Source organism: Triticum aestivum, chromosome 4A, assembly GCF_018294505.1.
Source record: "Triticum aestivum cultivar Chinese Spring chromosome 4A, IWGSC CS RefSeq v2.1, whole genome shotgun sequence".
NCBI classification, from domain to species: Eukaryota; Viridiplantae; Streptophyta; class Magnoliopsida; order Poales; family Poaceae; genus Triticum; species Triticum aestivum.
Genome location: NC_057803.1, coordinates 476,121,774 through 476,138,532, shown reverse-complemented (window position 1 = coordinate 476,138,532; position 16,759 = coordinate 476,121,774). Strand labels below are relative to the sequence as shown.

The 16,759-nt window shown below is 42.8% G+C and overlaps 3 protein-coding genes across 5 annotated transcripts; 2 read left to right on the top strand and 1 right to left on the bottom strand.

Annotated features, from left to right (window-relative positions):
* Positions 1–519: 519 nt before the first annotated feature.
* Positions 520–3,455, top strand: LOC123086472 (uncharacterized). Its single transcript, XM_044508237.1, has 2 exons — positions 520–1,231; positions 3,093–3,455. The coding sequence occupies exons 1-2, from the start codon at positions 1,046–1,048 to the stop codon at positions 3,207–3,209; spliced, it is 303 nt and encodes a 100-aa protein (XP_044364172.1). The 5' UTR covers positions 520–1,045; the 3' UTR covers positions 3,210–3,455.
* Positions 3,456–5,716: 2,261 nt separating this feature from the next.
* Positions 5,717–15,222, bottom strand: LOC123086470 (uncharacterized). Of its 3 annotated transcripts, none has more exons than XM_044508236.1 (8): positions 11,725–13,103; positions 10,949–11,398; positions 10,452–10,844; positions 10,322–10,354; positions 6,946–7,014; positions 6,563–6,842; positions 6,404–6,477; positions 5,717–5,987 (listed from the first exon to the last, which is right to left on the bottom strand). In XM_044508236.1, the coding sequence occupies exons 2-6, from the start codon at positions 11,204–11,206 to the stop codon at positions 6,750–6,752; spliced, it is 846 nt and encodes a 281-aa protein (XP_044364171.1). In that variant the 5' UTR covers positions 11,207–11,398; positions 11,725–13,103; the 3' UTR covers positions 5,717–5,987; positions 6,404–6,477; positions 6,563–6,749. The 3 variants fall into 3 exon arrangements, 2 of the variants coding, with proteins under 2 accessions (XP_044364171.1, XP_044364170.1); XM_044508235.1 differs by having other exon boundaries at positions 5,727–6,035; XR_006440899.1 differs by lacking the exons at positions 5,717–5,987; positions 6,404–6,477 and adding exons at positions 11,563–11,645; positions 14,838–15,222 and having other exon boundaries at positions 6,568–6,842; positions 11,725–14,732.
* Positions 13,328–16,512, top strand: LOC123086469 (putative disease resistance RPP13-like protein 1). The gene is made up of 2 exons (XM_044508234.1): positions 13,328–16,171; positions 16,268–16,512. The coding sequence occupies exons 1-2, from the start codon at positions 13,328–13,330 to the stop codon at positions 16,316–16,318; spliced, it is 2,895 nt and encodes a 964-aa protein (XP_044364169.1). The 3' UTR covers positions 16,319–16,512.
* Positions 16,513–16,759: the final 247 nt, after the last annotated feature.

The window sequence follows — 16,759 nt, the reverse complement described above, 5'->3', positions numbered from 1 at the left end:
AGCGATTGCTCCGCCAACGCCAACCGCGGCAAGGTTGCGACCAGGGCTCCAAAGGGAACGTTTGCAGTGACCGCGGTGGCACTCCGCACATCATAGTAGGAGGCGGAGCGGCTCCTCCGCGAGCGGTAGGCAGCCGTGGCCCTCCGACGCCATTCTGTCGACCATGACAAAGACGGCACCAACGACGACGGTGCAGTAGGGCAGGGACCGCACATACAAGGTGGTCGTGCGGTATAGGGTTTAGATTTTTTTCGTTTTTTTTTGTTGTTAAGCGGTCAAAAAATCGACCTTTTATGTAAATTATATCCGAACTTGAATGAATTTTGCCGTGTTCGAACGAATTTCGTTTGGTTAGTTCGCATTAATGTTGAAATGTATACGAACAACGTTGAATGACCGTTTTACACATTCATGTTCGTGGACTAGTGGGAGAAAATTTGCGGGTGGCCGAAATGCCGTAACAACTGTCGCTGCTTCTATACCGACACGCCGGCCAGAAAATTTTACGTCACAAACCAACCGCGTTGTTTCCTTTTGAACAGGGCGGACAGGGGCCCTCATCCTCCTCCTCTCGTCTCCCACCGCGAATTTCTCCTCCTCTTTTATGCTCACAAAACAAAAACAAAAAAACAATTTCTTCCATCTTCGTCTTCCTCCTGCCGCCTACGGGATCCAAGGAGCGGAGGGAGGGGATTCTCCCCGCGAACTCAATAAAAGAAACCCAATCTCGCGTCGCTCGAGGCCAGAGTTGTTTACCGCTCCTCCATCTCATCAAAGGGATAAATAAAGAACACCATTGCCCAAAAGCCGCAGGCGTTAGGTGGTGGTGGTGGTGGTGCGTGCCAGTCAAAGAAGAGGTCTGGGAAGGAAGAAGAATCAACATCCATCCATCCATCCGCCCACCAACCTACTCTTCCTCCTCGTCCTCCTCCTCCTGCCGTCCCTAATCCCCTCCCATTCTCGCCACGCCGACGAGAGGGGCGAAAGGGGGAGCCTTGCTTGATTTGATTCCCGTGCGATCCTCGGTTGATTGTTCGGGGCAAAGATGTGCCCGCTGAGGGTGATACTCATCTTCCTCTCCGCCACCATCGCCGGCTTCTTCCTCCTCCGGGGCCTCAACGCCGAGCCGGACCTGTTCCAGGACGACGACGCCGCCGCCGTCGCGGCGAACGACGAGGACGACGAGGGGTCGCCGGGGTCTCCCAGGGACCCCGCGCCGCTCCATTCCAAGGTATTGCTCTTGCCTTTTCCAATATCAGCGCACATTTGCGCAATCGTTGTTGCAAATTCTTGGCCGTGCGTGTTGTTATTTAGAATGATTATCTAGGTCTTTGTAGCGTACAACTACAAGCCGCGAGATTATTCCCGTGTATTGTGCGGCTAATGAAGTTCTGATTTTCGTGCCCAAATTAACGAGGACCTGCTTCCGTTTTTGACTCCCAAATGCGTGCACGGCACGAGGTAAAAAAGGGGAAACATGTAGACGCGCAATGGGGATTCATATTGAGTTGGTGTCGACACATTATTCCTGGTTGAGAATTGCTGACGTCTTGATGCTCCCAGACTAACTGTCAGGGGCTTAGCACATCGTTCAGAGACGCTATAGATAAGCTAGCCTCACTATTGTTTACATACAGGAGTACCTGCCTTGTTGACAGTGGTGACTTGTGTGATGATTTCATAGATTGATAGCTGCTGGCCATGAATGTGTGCTAATTTTGCCTAAATGGAGAAAGCAGTAAGAGGATGGGTACCCTTTCGGTAATTAACCAAGATTATCTAGGCCTTTATAACATACAGCTACAAGCAACAAGATTATGCCGCCTAATGAATTGCTGATTTTCCTATCCAAATTAACCCATGACATGCTTCTGTTTTTGATCCCCAAATGCATGCACTGCAACGGGGATTCATAATGATCTAGTGTCGACACATTGTTCCTGGTTGAGACTTGCTGACTTCTTGATGCCCCCGGACTAACTGTTAGTGGCTTAGCGCATCCTTCAGAGACGCCATAGATAAGTTAGCATCACTGTCGGTTACCTACAGGAGTACCTGCCTTGTTGACAGTGGTGACTTGTGACCTCATAGATTGATACCTGCTGGCCATGAATGTGTGCTGATTCTGCTAAACGGAGAAAACAGTAAGTGGATGGATACCCTTTTGGTAATTAACCAAGCTTTGGAAACTTTGAAATTTTCACCAGTCCGAGACCACAGCATTTGAAGGTTAAGGCCGCACTAAGATCTTCTGTTTCTCTTGCATCAACCGGTCTAAAATATCTGTGATGTAGCATCCAAACTCATACTCCCTCTTTCCCGAATTACTTGTCACGGAAATGGATAGAAATGGATGGACGGAGGGAGTACTAGATACACCTATCTGGAACTATATGCTATAGCCTACAAATTTGTGCAAATTCTGACAGTCCTGTTCATAGTGGTGGATACCTATTTGTCATTGCACTGAAGAGTCCTCATTTGAATTTTTCATCGTCTGGACAAGGTTGTAGCCACACCCAAATGCTCTGTTGCTCTCATAATGTGGTATAAAATTAGTGTGTGAATGTTTACTCTCTTCGGATGTATTCCCTCCATATCAAAATATAAGACATTTTTTGATTAAATCTAGGCCAAAAAAAGTTTTAAATTTTGATACAGAGGGAGTAGCATCCAAAACCTATAGTACTCCCTCCGTCCCAAATTAATTGTCTTAGATTTGTCTAGATACGGATGTATCTAGACACGTTTTAGTGTTAGATACATCCGTATCTAGACAAATCTAAGACAAGTAATTTGGGATGGAGGAATTTGAACTAAAACCACGACACTAATTTTGGGACAGAGGAAGTATATGTTTATCTTGAACTATATGCAGAAATATTATGTGAAGTTAAGTATTCAAACAGTTGATGTATGCATATTAACTTTGCTAACGTGTATTGGGTTACCATTGATGGAGGGTTGGTAAGTTTCATTACTTAAGAAGAAGATTAGGCAACAGTTTTCCAGTGTACAAATTTGCAAGAAATGTGTTTACTGCTTTCGTAATGAGAACCTAAGACTGAAGGGCTACTTGAACCCAAATGTAGGTTGCATCTGCCGCGAAGACAGGATTCTGGACGATGGTGGACATGGCAAGCGGGCGGTACCTTTGGAGGACCCTTGTTGCATCACCGGCAAAATCTGACTCCGAGAAGGCCCGGTGACGAACCTTCATCACCCGTTTGATACTCGAGTAATTGGAGCGCCCGAATGGGGATAATTTGCACTGTATCTGTTTTGGTTGCATCTTGTGTGTAATGCGGCGGCAGTTGTAACATGGGGGTTATATGTTTGGACTAAATGTGCCAAATTGTTTACGTATGAACCTTGTGTCGTATATGCTGGGAGCCTGGTGTATGGATTTGGAACTGAATTTGCATGTTTTTATTATTTAATCATTGTTTCCACTTCGTTGATGTCCAGATGCGCCGATACAAGTATAGCCCTTTGGTGGTGTATGGGATCTAGCAATTTGGTGTAATGGAAGATGATTCTGTAACTTCTTTTGGTGATGCAAAATTAGCTTTTCTTTTGAGTTGTCTTGTTGGTTGCTGTGGTACATGGGATGCCACCTTGTGAATCGAGAGCTGTTGCAAACCTTGTGAGCCGAGAGTAGTTGCTTTTCTGAAGTGTATGCTTGCCATAGTAATATCTTACATACCATTGCTGAATAAATGTATCATCTGGCTAACGACGTCTGCATCGCTGCCTGACTGTCTCTGAAATGCATAGACCATACATGTTGCTTGTCTTAATAAAGTTGTCGAATACAGTAGTATTACTTGCAATAGCTGAGGCCTTGTTTGGTACTAGGGTTTTTGAAGGGATTGGTGGGGATAATCCTCACAGGGATTGAGTGAAACCGTAACCTTCACCTAATCCCTTCAAATTCCCATTTATCCGCAATCCACTAGGTAGGGGTAATGTATTGGGTATTGAGAAAAATGCACTAGAGTTTGGGGATTTGTGGGGAAATATGAGGATGAAACATGTCAAATACACTAGAACCAAACGGTGTTTTGGGATATGTGGGGATTTTGGGGTTAGACATGCCAAGGACATGGAAGGAATACAGGAGGTCCGGGATTCTTCTTCTTCCTCTTCTTATTCGATGTCCTTGGCATGTCTAATTGAAGGAGCTGTGTGTTTTTGTCATGCAAATTGGATCGACCAGTATCCTCTGAGGAAGGTTTGCGTGAAGCCAAGCGGCTCAAAGGTTGAAGTGGATTTCGACATGGATACAGAAAGTGATACCGATTATGATCGAGAGGCTCCTGCATCCTTGAGACTGACAAAGCAGATGCTATCAGCTGATGTGGCTGATTATGCCAACGGGGTATTGGTGGCAACTTGGTCCATCTGAATCATGTTGATGCAGCGATGACCATCAATATCACATCTAGTTTTTGGTGCCATGGATTTGTCTCACTTGCGAACCGGCTGGGAGTCTTGTTTCAAGCGAGTACTGTGGTGAGATGATGGAAAATGAGGGTAGGCCTATAGATTTCGCAATGAGCACAAACGATTATGCAGTTTCGTTTTTATCCTGGAGGGCTGACAGGCAGCAAGAGTATTTAACAGATGCCTAGCGATAAGGGAAATGCTTTTAGTGCCTGAAGAAATGGTTTACCGATTTGATGCTCTAATGCATCTTGCTCCAATCTATCCGGAGGAAGATGTTCTGAAAATTCTTACAGTGTATGCAGATTTGGTGTGTGGTTTATTGTGCAAATGTTCGTTGTTGTGTGATGATGGGCGTGCTTCCAAAAAGGGTAAAATTATACTACTCCCTCCGATCCAAATTAATTGACGCAGCTCTAGCACAAAGTTGTACTAGAGCTGCGCCAATTAATTGGATCAAAGTGAGTACTTGAATTTGCAAAGAAGGAATCCATACCTGTGAAATATGTAGAGACGAGCGAACAAGGAACAATATATTAAATCCGCTGGGTGAAAGAAGAGAGAGGCTGTTTTTAGTGCATTTATATTATAGCATGCCCCAACTTATGTGCTACATAATGTGGCCAAACTCTGTTTTCAGTGCATTTTGTTTCCCACTACCGCTTCTTCTTTTTGTTGCGAGAGTTTTCCACTATTGGTGTTGCTATTTACAGCGTCAGCCAATGTAAGGGATTTGCAGCACATGTTGCTATGTTGTGATCTTCTGCAGAGTTCAAGCAGGGTTCAAGCGCATCGAGTGGATAAGCAAAGAACGGTGCACTTCTCCAAGTTTATGCATAAGCAGTACGCTTACCTGGACATGATAGAGCTACATGCTCCAAGTCTTGCAACGAATGACTCAATAGCACCTATTCAACTTTTGAGTTACACAGAAAGATATCACAGGGGTTTTCACGATGCTTTGGACTATGTCGTCAATGTGCTTCCAAAGTTCCAATTGCTCTTACTCGTGTGCATAGACTATTTCTAGATTGGGGTCTTGAAACTTCCATTTGTTCGAGAAATAATCGAGCTATGCTCCAAGTTGGCAGTTTTGCCAAATGACTATCAATATTTGTAAATCACTAAAAAATGATGTTGTGAGATGGAAGCTGCGGGTGGATAGTCAACTGAAAGCCAACATATACTCCCTCTGATCCATATTAATTGGCGTTGCTTTAGTACAGGTTTAGTACAAAGTTATACTAAAGCAGCTTCAATTAATTTGGATCGGAGGTAGTATCAATTATTCCATCAAGTAGGAGTAATATAATGGCCAGCACAATTTGTAACGATGGTAGGCCAATAATTACGGTACTTAAAATGGCCTGTCGACCTTTAGTACAGGTTTAGTACAAAGTTCAAACACTAGCTTAAACCCATATATTCAAATGTTCCAACCCTTGTTCCTCACACAGCAAAGCATGGATTCATCCTGTCGACCTCTTTATCCCCCTTTCACGTAATCCTTTATCGTATAAGCACCATCACGATGCGTTTTTCTGTGCAATAGTAGATAATGCATCCAATTAGCTATAACTTCTTGCTTCCTAAGCCAAAGGAAAACAAACTATTACACACAAACAAGGTATAAATTGCTGATTAATCGCACCGTTCCGATAACAAAACCAATACACACATAACATAGTAAACACATAAGCAGTCAGCATATATATAACATAATATTGGAGGAAAGCAAAATGTGACAAACATGGTCTCGTGCACAATTACTTAAAGAGTGAACGTCTGGATTAGAATTAAGTAGATAATTCCAACTGGACAAAAACCCGACTATGTAGTTCAACAAAGATGTCGGTACTACATAGTGAATACTAGAAACAAACAGCAGCAAGACAAGCAACCCAACGTTTTAGTGAAATGATGATATATTCCGAGAGAAAGGATGTGTAGAATATACCCTCTCAAATGTGGAAATGTGGAAGTTTATGGTGCAATACAGAATCTCCTTTTACCAAGAGCTTCACAAGTTCCCTGCAAATTGGACAAACAGAATGTCTTTTTAGCAAACAATCTGGAGCAAAACAAACATAATTGATTATACAGCTCAGAAGTTTGCCTTGCTTATCACGCCATGTTTTTCGGCGGCCTCTATCTTTTTTGACGAAACCTCATCAGAGGGCGGGGAGCTCCCGCATTTGCATATAGAAGAAGAGAGTTGGTCCGGTTAATAAGGGAAACTGGACCCAAAAACCATACATGCATCGGTTAATTAAGGGAAACCAGCGAAGACCACACACACCGGACTAGCACTCAAGGGACGTCGTCCGAGCCAGATACAAGGCGGCCTCTATCTTCATCTTGAGAAAATGCATATAAAGCCGAGTACGTCTTGGGAACTGAGAGGGGAAAAAGAGAGAAGAAAGATAAACTTTAATGCTAAGAGACCCTAATCACTTGAAAATGGTAACTGTGAGACTTCACAAAATCAAACTTGGTTACCAGCTTATTGAGCTCCTCACAGATCATCTTTTTGTAAGCACCATTCTTAACGCTTTCCTTCGAAGGCAACTGTGTGATGTGATATCATGCAGAAAAAAAGATGGAATTAGTGTATTTGCAAATCACAAATGCACTAGTACAATATAAAGACAAGGAGAAAATTTTAAAAATAGATAGATTGCACAGTTATGTATTGAATTTCAGATTGTGCGTTCAAGCTAACTTGTGATACAACATTTGATGTTAGCAGGCTTGCTTCGCTAAATTATAGAGTTATTTCTCAGAATGGAAGCTCAAGTTTCACCAAAAAATGCATTTTTGGCCCCTCACAAGGTTGAAAGTGGACAGACATAGCCCTAACTTTAAATTTGGCTTTTTTGACAAATGCAGAAGTAGTTGTGAGCTAAGAAGACGGGGACGCGGGATACGGCATTTTCAAAAAACTGCCATTCGGGGATATGGCGGGGTATATAAGTATTTAGAAAAATAAACATACAATAAATATTTAATGAGAATTTAGAAATAAAAAGCCATTGAATGCTGGTGCTGGTGCGAATTGAATGAAATTCCTATGATATGGTCTAAAAATCTTGACAAACAAATCAAGCGATTCCTCTGTGTGTCATAGTGCCAGAAATTTGAGTGAAAGATTCTAAAGCTCAGTAAATTTGTCACAGGCATGAAGATCATGGAAGAATTCCTGCACAGAAGGAATTGGGATTTTTTTTTGACAGTTTTGCTGTGTGGTAATTCACACATCGCTATGAGCCACTCAAAAGCTAGTCAACCTCCAGCGCAAAGGGGTGAGTACTAGGATACCAAGGGGTTTTCAAATGATCAGGTTAACTTATAACCACTTTGCATCTGACCAATGGGAGCTTTGACTACATTGTATCAAACTACTCATTTCAGCAGAAAACAGAATATCCTTATGCAGCTTCTCCCTCCAAACAGAATGCTTTTTCCCTTTTTAATCAGAGCAAGCCTAGGTTTTGCCATATCACTAACTTCGCTGAACATATATTTCATTTACAGCATCCATGTTATACTCTAAATGAAATGGCACTATTAGTGTCAAGATCAATAACACTGTAGGCCCCTATTTCCAGAGTAGTAAGGGGGTGAGGCAAGGAGATTCCATATCTCCCTTTCTCTTTAATCTAGCGGCTGAATGCCTTTCGAAAATGATTTTCAATGCCCAGAAAAATAATTTGTTTAAAGGGCTGGCAGCAGACCTCATTCCAAATGGAGTTGCTGTCTTGCAGTACGCAGATGATACTGTTCTTTGCATTGAGAATGATATAGATAAAGCTGTTAATCTCAAACTTCTGCTATACTTGTTTGAACTTATGTCTGGCTTGAAAATCAATTTTCTTAAAAGTGAAGTGCTGTGTGTGTGTGTCAAATAGGGCATTTTCCTATGAAATATCTGGGCGTACCGGTTAGCTATTCTTCCTTGAGAAATTCTGACTGGGAGTATATAGCAGCTCGATATCTTAAATGTTGTGATTCATGGATTGGTAATTCTGCCTCGTCTGGTGGGAGATTAACTTTGTTGAATTCATCCCTCTCGAGCATTGCTTATTATTATATGTCAATGTTCCTACTTTCTAAGACATTTATCGAGAGACTCGATAAATATCGTCGTAAGTTTTTCTGGTGTGGAGGGAGAGGTAAAAAGCGTTATTATCTGGTTAAATGGACCAGGGTGTGCCGATCTAAGAATAAGGGTGGGCTGGGGGTGAAAGATCTTCACAAACAGAATATCTCACTATTAGCAAAATGGTGGTGGAAGTTAGATACAGGAGAGGGGCTGTGGCAAGATGTGGTAAGGGCAAAATACCTTAAGAACAATTCACTAGCTGCTGTGAAAGCGAAATTTCATGATTCCCCTGTATGGAAAGCACTGTTTAAAGTAAAAGAGATGTATATGGCTGGAAGGAAGGTGATTGTCAATAATGGCAATGTTGCCAGGTTGTGGCATGATCCCATTGGCACTTACCAGCCTTTGGGTGTCACTTATCCGACCCTGTTCAGTATCACTAATTATCAGGACGATACTATTGCTCAATTTATCAAACGTGCTAGTGGAGATATATTGAGACGCGGGCTGAATGCAGACCTGAGTTGTCAGTTTAGTGAGGTTAAGAAAATTATTGATGGAATTGACACCTCGGCTGGTCCAGATAAGATTGTGTGGGATGCTGGGCCCAACGGCAAATATACCACTAAATCCATGTATTCTTACCTGGAGAAAGATCTTACTGGTTGTGACTATAGATGGATTGGAGGGCTAGATTACCTACCAAAATACAGATTTTCTTTGGCAACTCTTCTAGGATGCCGTTTTGACTAGGGATGTTATGAAGCGTCGGAACTGGCCGGCAATCCCAGGTGTTCTTTCTGTGATTGCAGAGAAACCTATTTACATCTGTTCTTTCTTTGCCCAGTGGCAAGGATTGCCTGGCGCACGGTTGGGGCGATGTTTGGGACTGACTTATGTCCCAATAATCTATGTCAATTTTATTCTTTGTGCTATGCTTTTCTTCCCCAAGGGGAATGGTGCTTCACTATGGGGCTGGCGGCTATATGTTGGGCCATTTGGAATCGTAGAAACCAGGCTACCTTTGAATTCAAGAAAATGCCGTCTCCTTTCGAGATTGTCTTCAACGCTTGTATGCACTTATCTTATTGGGCAGGTCTCCTGAAGGGCGAAAGGCGAGTGGAGCTGGAGCGTGGTGCGATGATTCTGAAGGAGAATGCTAAAGAGATGATGAGAATCTGTGCGACTGCACATGCGGGCGATGCCGTGGAGTGATCAGCTGCTGGGATGCTAAGTCACTTTTGGAAAACCTTTTGGAGATGCATGGGTCGAGACGCCAAGACTTTGGAGAGCGTTTTTGTGGAGCTTTGTTTCTTATATTCTGCATAGCTATGATGCTTTGGTGCGGGATTGTAATGTGATCAGAACTTTAGTTTGGTTAGCGGCGTGTTGATGGTGCGTTTTCGCCTCGTAGTGGGCGTTTTGATTGCGAGCGCTCACAGCGGGTTTCCCTGAAGTGCTTGATCTCGCTTTTTCCCTTTCCCTTGTTTGAACTCGGAACTGGCTGTATTTCCGTTATATTTTAATGAAAAGAGGATTAGCCCGGGTCAAAAAAAAATGTTATACTCTAAATTTTGTGAATAACTCAAATGGTTTGACAACTCTCAAAAAATAGGGATGGCACCAAAGGAATCGTTTCAGGAGTGCACAGACAACGAATCAGTGGCATCCATAATTCTAATCTCAGTAAAACTTGCTTGACAAATGGTTATTAGCCCCTCACTAATTGAAAAAAAGATAAACCAATAATTACATGACAAATTTAGATGCTACCTTGTCATGAGATACCTCAACGAGATGGTCAAGCTGAAAAACAATTAACTCAGGCGTTAAGCAATGCTGTGTGCAAAAAAATAAAAAAATAAAAATCAAAGCGGGCTGATTATACGAGTGAATATTTTACCGTTTCTTCTACCATATCTTTATAGTCATCCACATCTAGGCGGGCGAACTTGATAAGATCATAGAAAAGCTGAACTTGTCCCTCCTGGATAACATCTTCACGCTTCTTGTTTTTCAAAACAGTTTCCTGCACTATGTGATAATACAGCTGTTTTCTCTGCCACATCTTCTCTCCACGGAGCATCAGTTCTAAACACTGATCGACGGCTATCTTAATTTGGAAAAGGAGCATTTTTCTGAAACCACTCCTTGCAAGGGCAATAGCCCTAGCGAACACCATATCTCTGGTTTCTCTATATCTTGTTAACTCCACCAGTTTGTCCAAAAAAATTATGTACTCAATATCACCTTCTAAGGTGGTAGGTTTAAAGTAGTCGATGCGTGGAGAGGGATCCTGTCGATAAAGCAAAGACAAACATGCATGGCCAAGGCTTGAATTGCGGTGCACTTCACAAAACTATTACATGCAGCAAATTTTGTACTGTGGGAGATATGTACCTTGTGGAAGAAGTGTGCATAGGAAGTCGCAGAGAGGCCATCATTGCTCATGGCATTGTAGCAGTATGATTTGGTGAGATTGGGGTCATTAAGAAGCTCGTCCTGCCTGGCCTCGCTCTTGAAGAGGGTCTCTTCTTTAGTGTAAGACTCCTTTGCACGGTGCATCTCCAAACGAACGCGAAAAACATCATCCTTGGTGCACAGTGGCTTCACCAAATCCATTGTCTCCCGAACAATCGTAGCCGAAGTAGATGCCATGTAATTTTGTTCCTTGGCTGATAAGAATTTGGCCAACACTCTATTCTAACTTAATCCATGGTATTCATCCGCCTTCATCTCCTCCTTGTCTTCTTGCCAACGATATTCCGAGGGGATATCCCGGACCTCGGCATGACCATACATGAATGTTTGGACTGTATGAAAACTTGGATCCAGGATTTCCTTCTCCATCTATGATCAACGGAAGGGAAATTAAAAAAATTATTAACACAAAACAGCACAAAAAATCATTGCTCGGGTTTATACTCTAGAGAATAAATAGTGAAATCATGATTAGAAAAAAGCACAAATGACTACATTGAACATTTACTACAAAGTTCAGATTTAGATTCTACCAAAATTTGTTAAGTTGTAGAAATTGTGGCGTCGAGAGTCTGCTTAACTAACTCCAGAGCCGGCCTATAGAGACGACCAACTCCTGTCAAGCACCACATTAACCCCAAGTGAACAATCAATTCATGTTCAGATGGATCGCATAATGGACAGACAGGTTGTACCTCGCTGTGCTGTCTGGAACGACAAGGACGAACAGCCGCGTCTCGATCGGCGACGCCGCAGTCAATGTGGTAGACGGTGCAGGTGCAGGTGTGGCGGGGCTCGATCTCGTTTCAGTCCAAGGAACCAATTTGGAGCGCCAACACAAAGTTGTGGCGCCCGGCGGCAAACCCAGATTAATCTGCAGTATCGGTGAGGAGGGTCAGGTACTGATTTGGGTGGTGGAGTCTATTTTTGAGAAGAAGGAAACCGGCGACTTGGGACCTAAATGGCGTGGCCCATTTTATTAAGGATGGGCCTCTAATGGGTTGCATAACTATACCGTAAATAAATATTCCTGGCCCAAAAGTACCGTCGCGTCAGACACCAAGGTGCCGCCACATTTTGCTCAAAAGAAAGAAAAAGAAAAACCAAGGTGCTGCCACATCATCACATAATAATCCTTTCTTCCCCTAAAAAAATCACATAATAATCCTTTCTTCCCCTAAAAAAGATCACATAATAATCCAGCATGGCGCCTTGTCACCATGTTCTTTGGCATAATTGTCTTTGTCACAAATCTATTTCTCCCTCCGTCCCACAATATAAGATCATTTTTGAAGCTATCAAATAGCTTGAAAAATGACCTTATATTGTTATATTGTGAGACGGAGGGAGTAACTGTTAGTACAAGCCAATGATTCAGACTCAGCCTGCCACTAACATAGCATACATTAATTTTGTAAAATAAAATACTAGAGGTAAGATGATCTGAACTCTAAAGTCGCCGCTCTAACAACCTCATCGTCATTCAGAACGGTGTAAAATGCTCCATGAACCGATAATCTGTACTTGTCCCCAACAAAAATATATGCCTCATGCGCCACCAAACCACATTGATTTTGTGATGACACAAAACAAGCGCTGATCCTTCGCTTAATTTCTCATGACAATAGTTGCTGCTTCTGAACAGAGACTGTTGAACTAACTGGAAGGGCCATTAACCTTTCAGCCCACATAGGACAGCTACAAGCAACTGACTTCACCAGATCTATATATGAAGATTCTCAAAAAAAGAAAAGATCTATATATACATATATGAAATACCAGTTCATCCTCAAACTCAAGCCAAACCAACAGCATGTGAAAGGCTCACTGCTTATTAATGTATCCTATAGTTTAGGATATCTGAACCACCCAGTTGACTACCAGCACACTGCAGCAGGCACATCAAGGATCATGGTTAACCCAATATGAACGGCAGCACAGATGCATGTGAGTCCGTCGGACATTGTATCTTCTACACATGGGGGAAGAAGGTTCAGATAAGATGGCACTGAATTCCTGTGTTATTCTTTTGCCCTCCTAACTAACTTGATTGACCAGCTGATCATCAGCTCAGACCCACCGGCCCTGGATCAGATCTTATGTTCAAAGTATAATGATAATAGAATAGGAACAGACAGTCGAGGCATCGAGCCGCATTAAAGAATTGAGATAAACACATAGCCAGTTAAGCATACACCATTGATCAATCAACATAAGCTGCCAACTGAGCTGTGGAGTCCTGGAAGGTTTAATCATCCTCTTCCTGGACCCCCTGAGATCCAGAAATTTTGATCTGCCATGGTGATGGTCAAGCTCGCTGTGGCTGGATGGTTCGTGTCTGTCTGCCTTTCCAAGCTCGCCGACCCTGTGATACAGTATGCAAAGGACCGGTACAAGGACCAGAAGAATTTCGTGACCAACACCGAAAAGCTCAAGTGGCGCCTTGAGCAGATTTCAGAAGCAATCAGCCGGGCCAGGGAAAGGGAAGTTGATGATTCCAAATTGCAATCGTGGATCCAGAGACTCAGAGATGCGGTTTTCACAGCAGAAGATGTTCTTGATTCCATCAAGTATGCAATGTTGAAGCACCAGGTAACGACTGAACACAAGCATATATTTTCTCCTAGAAAAGATGCTTCTGATTCCATTTCCCAAGACAAAAATGACGCTGATAATTTGACGAAAGTCATTAAAAAGCTTGACAACGTTTCTGCGGAGATGAGAAGCTTGTGGTTCTTGCGTGGGCAAGATGCTACACAAGGATTGGTGCCTGATCAAGCTCCTGACTGGCGGGAGACCACTGCATCCGACACACAACCAAAGCTGGTTGGTCGGCAGAAAGAAGCAAATGATCTCATGACCTTATTACTTGAGCTTGAACAATGTAAGGAGAAAATCTCACATATTTCTGTTGTCGGAATGGGTGGTGTTGGGAAGACAGCTCTCGTCCGGGAAGCTTACAATGATAACAGAACAGACTGCTTTGGGGTGAAGGCCTGGATCTGTGTATCACATAGAGCCAGCATCACAAGGGTGTTGATTGATGCAACCAATGCTGCTTCTAAAAAATTACTGCTTTATCGCCATCCTGCGCCCGACAAGGGCACTATCAAGAGTATGCTGGCAGATGTTTTGAAAGATAAGAGATTTCTCATAGTCCTGGATGACATATGGGATTGGGATTTGTCAAGAAACATACTGGATGCGTTCAATATGCCATTTAGCCAAGCACGTGAAGGAAGTAAAGTCATAGTCACTACTCGAGACCCGAGCATAGGAGAAGGAATGAGTACAGAAGGGCTAATTCATGTTCACGGCTTAGAGTTCAAACATTATTGGCCACTGTTCAAAGAACTTGCATTTCATAACAAAGACCCGGAAGATTATCCAGAACTCTTATCCATAGGCAAAAACATAGCCAAAAGGCTAAATGGCTTGCCACAGGCAGCGGAGACATTTTGTCAGGCGTTACGGTCAGACTTCAAGGAGACCCACTGGAGGGGTATTTCGAAAAGGAAAATGTGTCAAATGGGAGCAGAGAAGTGTGGCATCATGGCCACACTGAGATTAAGCCATGAACAGCTGCCAAGAGACCTCAAGGAATGTTTTGTTTCTTGTTCTCTCTTCCCAAAAGGGTATGCCTTTCAAAAAGAAGAAGTTATCCGTGTATGGATGGCTCTTGGATATCTTGATGGCCCTGGAGCTGGAGTGCAAAGAATGAAAGATATAGGGAAAAGTATTTTTACTCAGTTGCTGAAGAGATCCTTCTTCAAGGAAAATAATGAGGCACCAGGAACATACATCATACCTGAACCATTGGATGAACTTGCTGAATTCTTATCTTCTGGTGAGTACTTCCGGATCGAAAAAAGAAGCGAATTTGATGATGGACCAATAGATATCCCAGAGAGGGCCGGCCATGTTTACCTTGATATCAATGATCTGGCAAGGGCCTCTAGAAGACTGCGTCAAATTACTAATCTGCGCAGTCTTGTGGTAGTCGGTCAGATATCCTCTGGCTCAAAGAAGTTGGACTTGATTCAGACCAAGACCCTTCAAAAACTTCTTACAAGGATGAAGTGCCTGCCCGTGCTGATGGTCTCCGAACCTCTCCTAGCAGATCTTCCCGAACTGAAGCACCTCCGTTACCTTGAGATCCATGTTGAGGACAATGATGGAAATGCGTCTCTTCCAGAATCTATATGCAAGTTATATCAGCTGCAGACATTGATCGCAAGGTTCTGTGGCAACAAGTTGTCAATACCGGAGAATTTCAACCAATTAATCAGCCTGCAGTTCCTGGAAACAGAACCGGAAGCAGTATGCACAATTGCTGATATTGGGAAGTTGACTTCCCTGCAAGAAATCAATACCTTTGAGGTTGGCAATAATGATAAATTTGGCATTAGTCAACTGGAAAATATGGACCAGGTCCATGGTAATCTTTGCATCAAAGGTCTTGAGATAGTAGAGAACAAGAATGAGGCTTTGAAAGCAAAGCTATGCAAAAAGGAGTATATCGGAACATTAGATCTGTGCTGGAACATTGGGAGCAAGGAGAGAACTAAGTCCATGATGACTGCACACTATGAAGTGCTGGAAGGACTTCAGCCACATTGCAATCTTAGCAAGCTCATAATAAATGGCTACACAGGCATCAAACCCCCAAACTGGCTGAAGGGGGCCCAGGCCCAGGAGCTAAATCTGAAGTGCATCGAGCTCTCGAATTGCAGTGGCTGGGAGGACCTTCCACCTTTTGGCATTCTACCATACCTCAAGGTCTTGTATATAAGGCAGATGAGATCTCTGCGGCGAATCGAGAAAGAGATATATGGCCAAGACATCCCATCTGGATTTCCACAGCTGCATGAGCTCTTGCTTGAAGACCTCTGTAATTTAGAGGAATGGTCCTTGCCAAGCAGAGACACCCAGGTATTTCCCAAGCTTCGCAGGCTGTCCATAACCAATTGTGACAACCTGAAGGAACCCGAAGACCTTCCATATTTATTAAAGAAATTGGAATCTTTGGCCATCAAGAACTGTCCCAACATCGATAAAGAGTATATCCGTCCCTCTATGACTAGGCCTGTCTATTGTCAAAAACCTGCATCCCAGAAACGGAAAGTTGCTGACAAATCCATGGTGAAGAAACTTGTTTTGTCTCATTTTTCCTTTATGGTGTGTAAAAAAAATATTTCCATGTTTTGTTCCTGACATTTGTCAACAATCTGATTGCAGAGAAATATTCGCCAGAAAAGGGCAGATGTCAAGACAGATGAAAAGCTTTAAATGTTGCCTCATGATGTTGGACTGCCTTCCTTGCCATCGACAATGGAAGAGCATCATTGGAATACATCCCTGCACCAGGAACCAATTTATCAGTGTATTTTTCTATTGTGCCTTTTCGAACCAAGTACTTGTTTGCTCTACAGTTTCGAGCAAGTTCTAATAAATTTATGTATTGACTACCGGATGTTATATCATAACCATTATGTTCCATGATCCCACGTTTCATTTAACAGACAATCGCGTTTTATCCTGCTAGCTTCAGTTTCGTCTACAATCTGCAATTAATTTTCAAGTGATTTCAATTAATCTCCTGTTGATGGTTCCTGTCGAGTAAACCATTCTTATTGATTATGGTCAACATGCATAGTAGTTACATCTCAGGCAAGTGAGGAAGATCATTGAATAAATTATGAAAAATAATAAGCAAAAATATTATACCAC

Coding starts and splice junctions, on each gene's coding strand:
- LOC123086469 (XM_044508234.1), top strand. CDS start 13,328: ATGGTGATGGTCAAGCTCGCTGTGGCTGGATGGTTCGTGTCTGTCTGC. Junction 16,172..16,267: donor AAGTTGCTGACAAATCCATG/GTGAAGAAACTT, acceptor ATCTGATTGCAG/AGAAATATTCGCCAGAAAAG.
- LOC123086472 (XM_044508237.1), top strand. CDS start 1,046: ATGTGCCCGCTGAGGGTGATACTCATCTTCCTCTCCGCCACCATCGCC. Junction 1,232..3,092: donor CCGCGCCGCTCCATTCCAAG/GTATTGCTCTTG, acceptor ACCCAAATGTAG/GTTGCATCTGCCGCGAAGAC.
- LOC123086470 (XM_044508236.1), bottom strand. CDS start 11,206: ATGGCATCTACTTCGGCTACGATTGTTCGGGAGACAATGGATTTGGTG. Junction 7,015..10,321: donor TTGAGGTATCTCATGACAAG/GTAGCATCTAAA, acceptor CACATCACACAG/TTGCCTTCGAAGGAAAGCGT. Junction 6,843..6,945: donor GTGAGGAGCTCAATAAGCTG/GTAACCAAGTTT, acceptor TTCCCCTCTCAG/TTCCCAAGACGTACTCGGCT.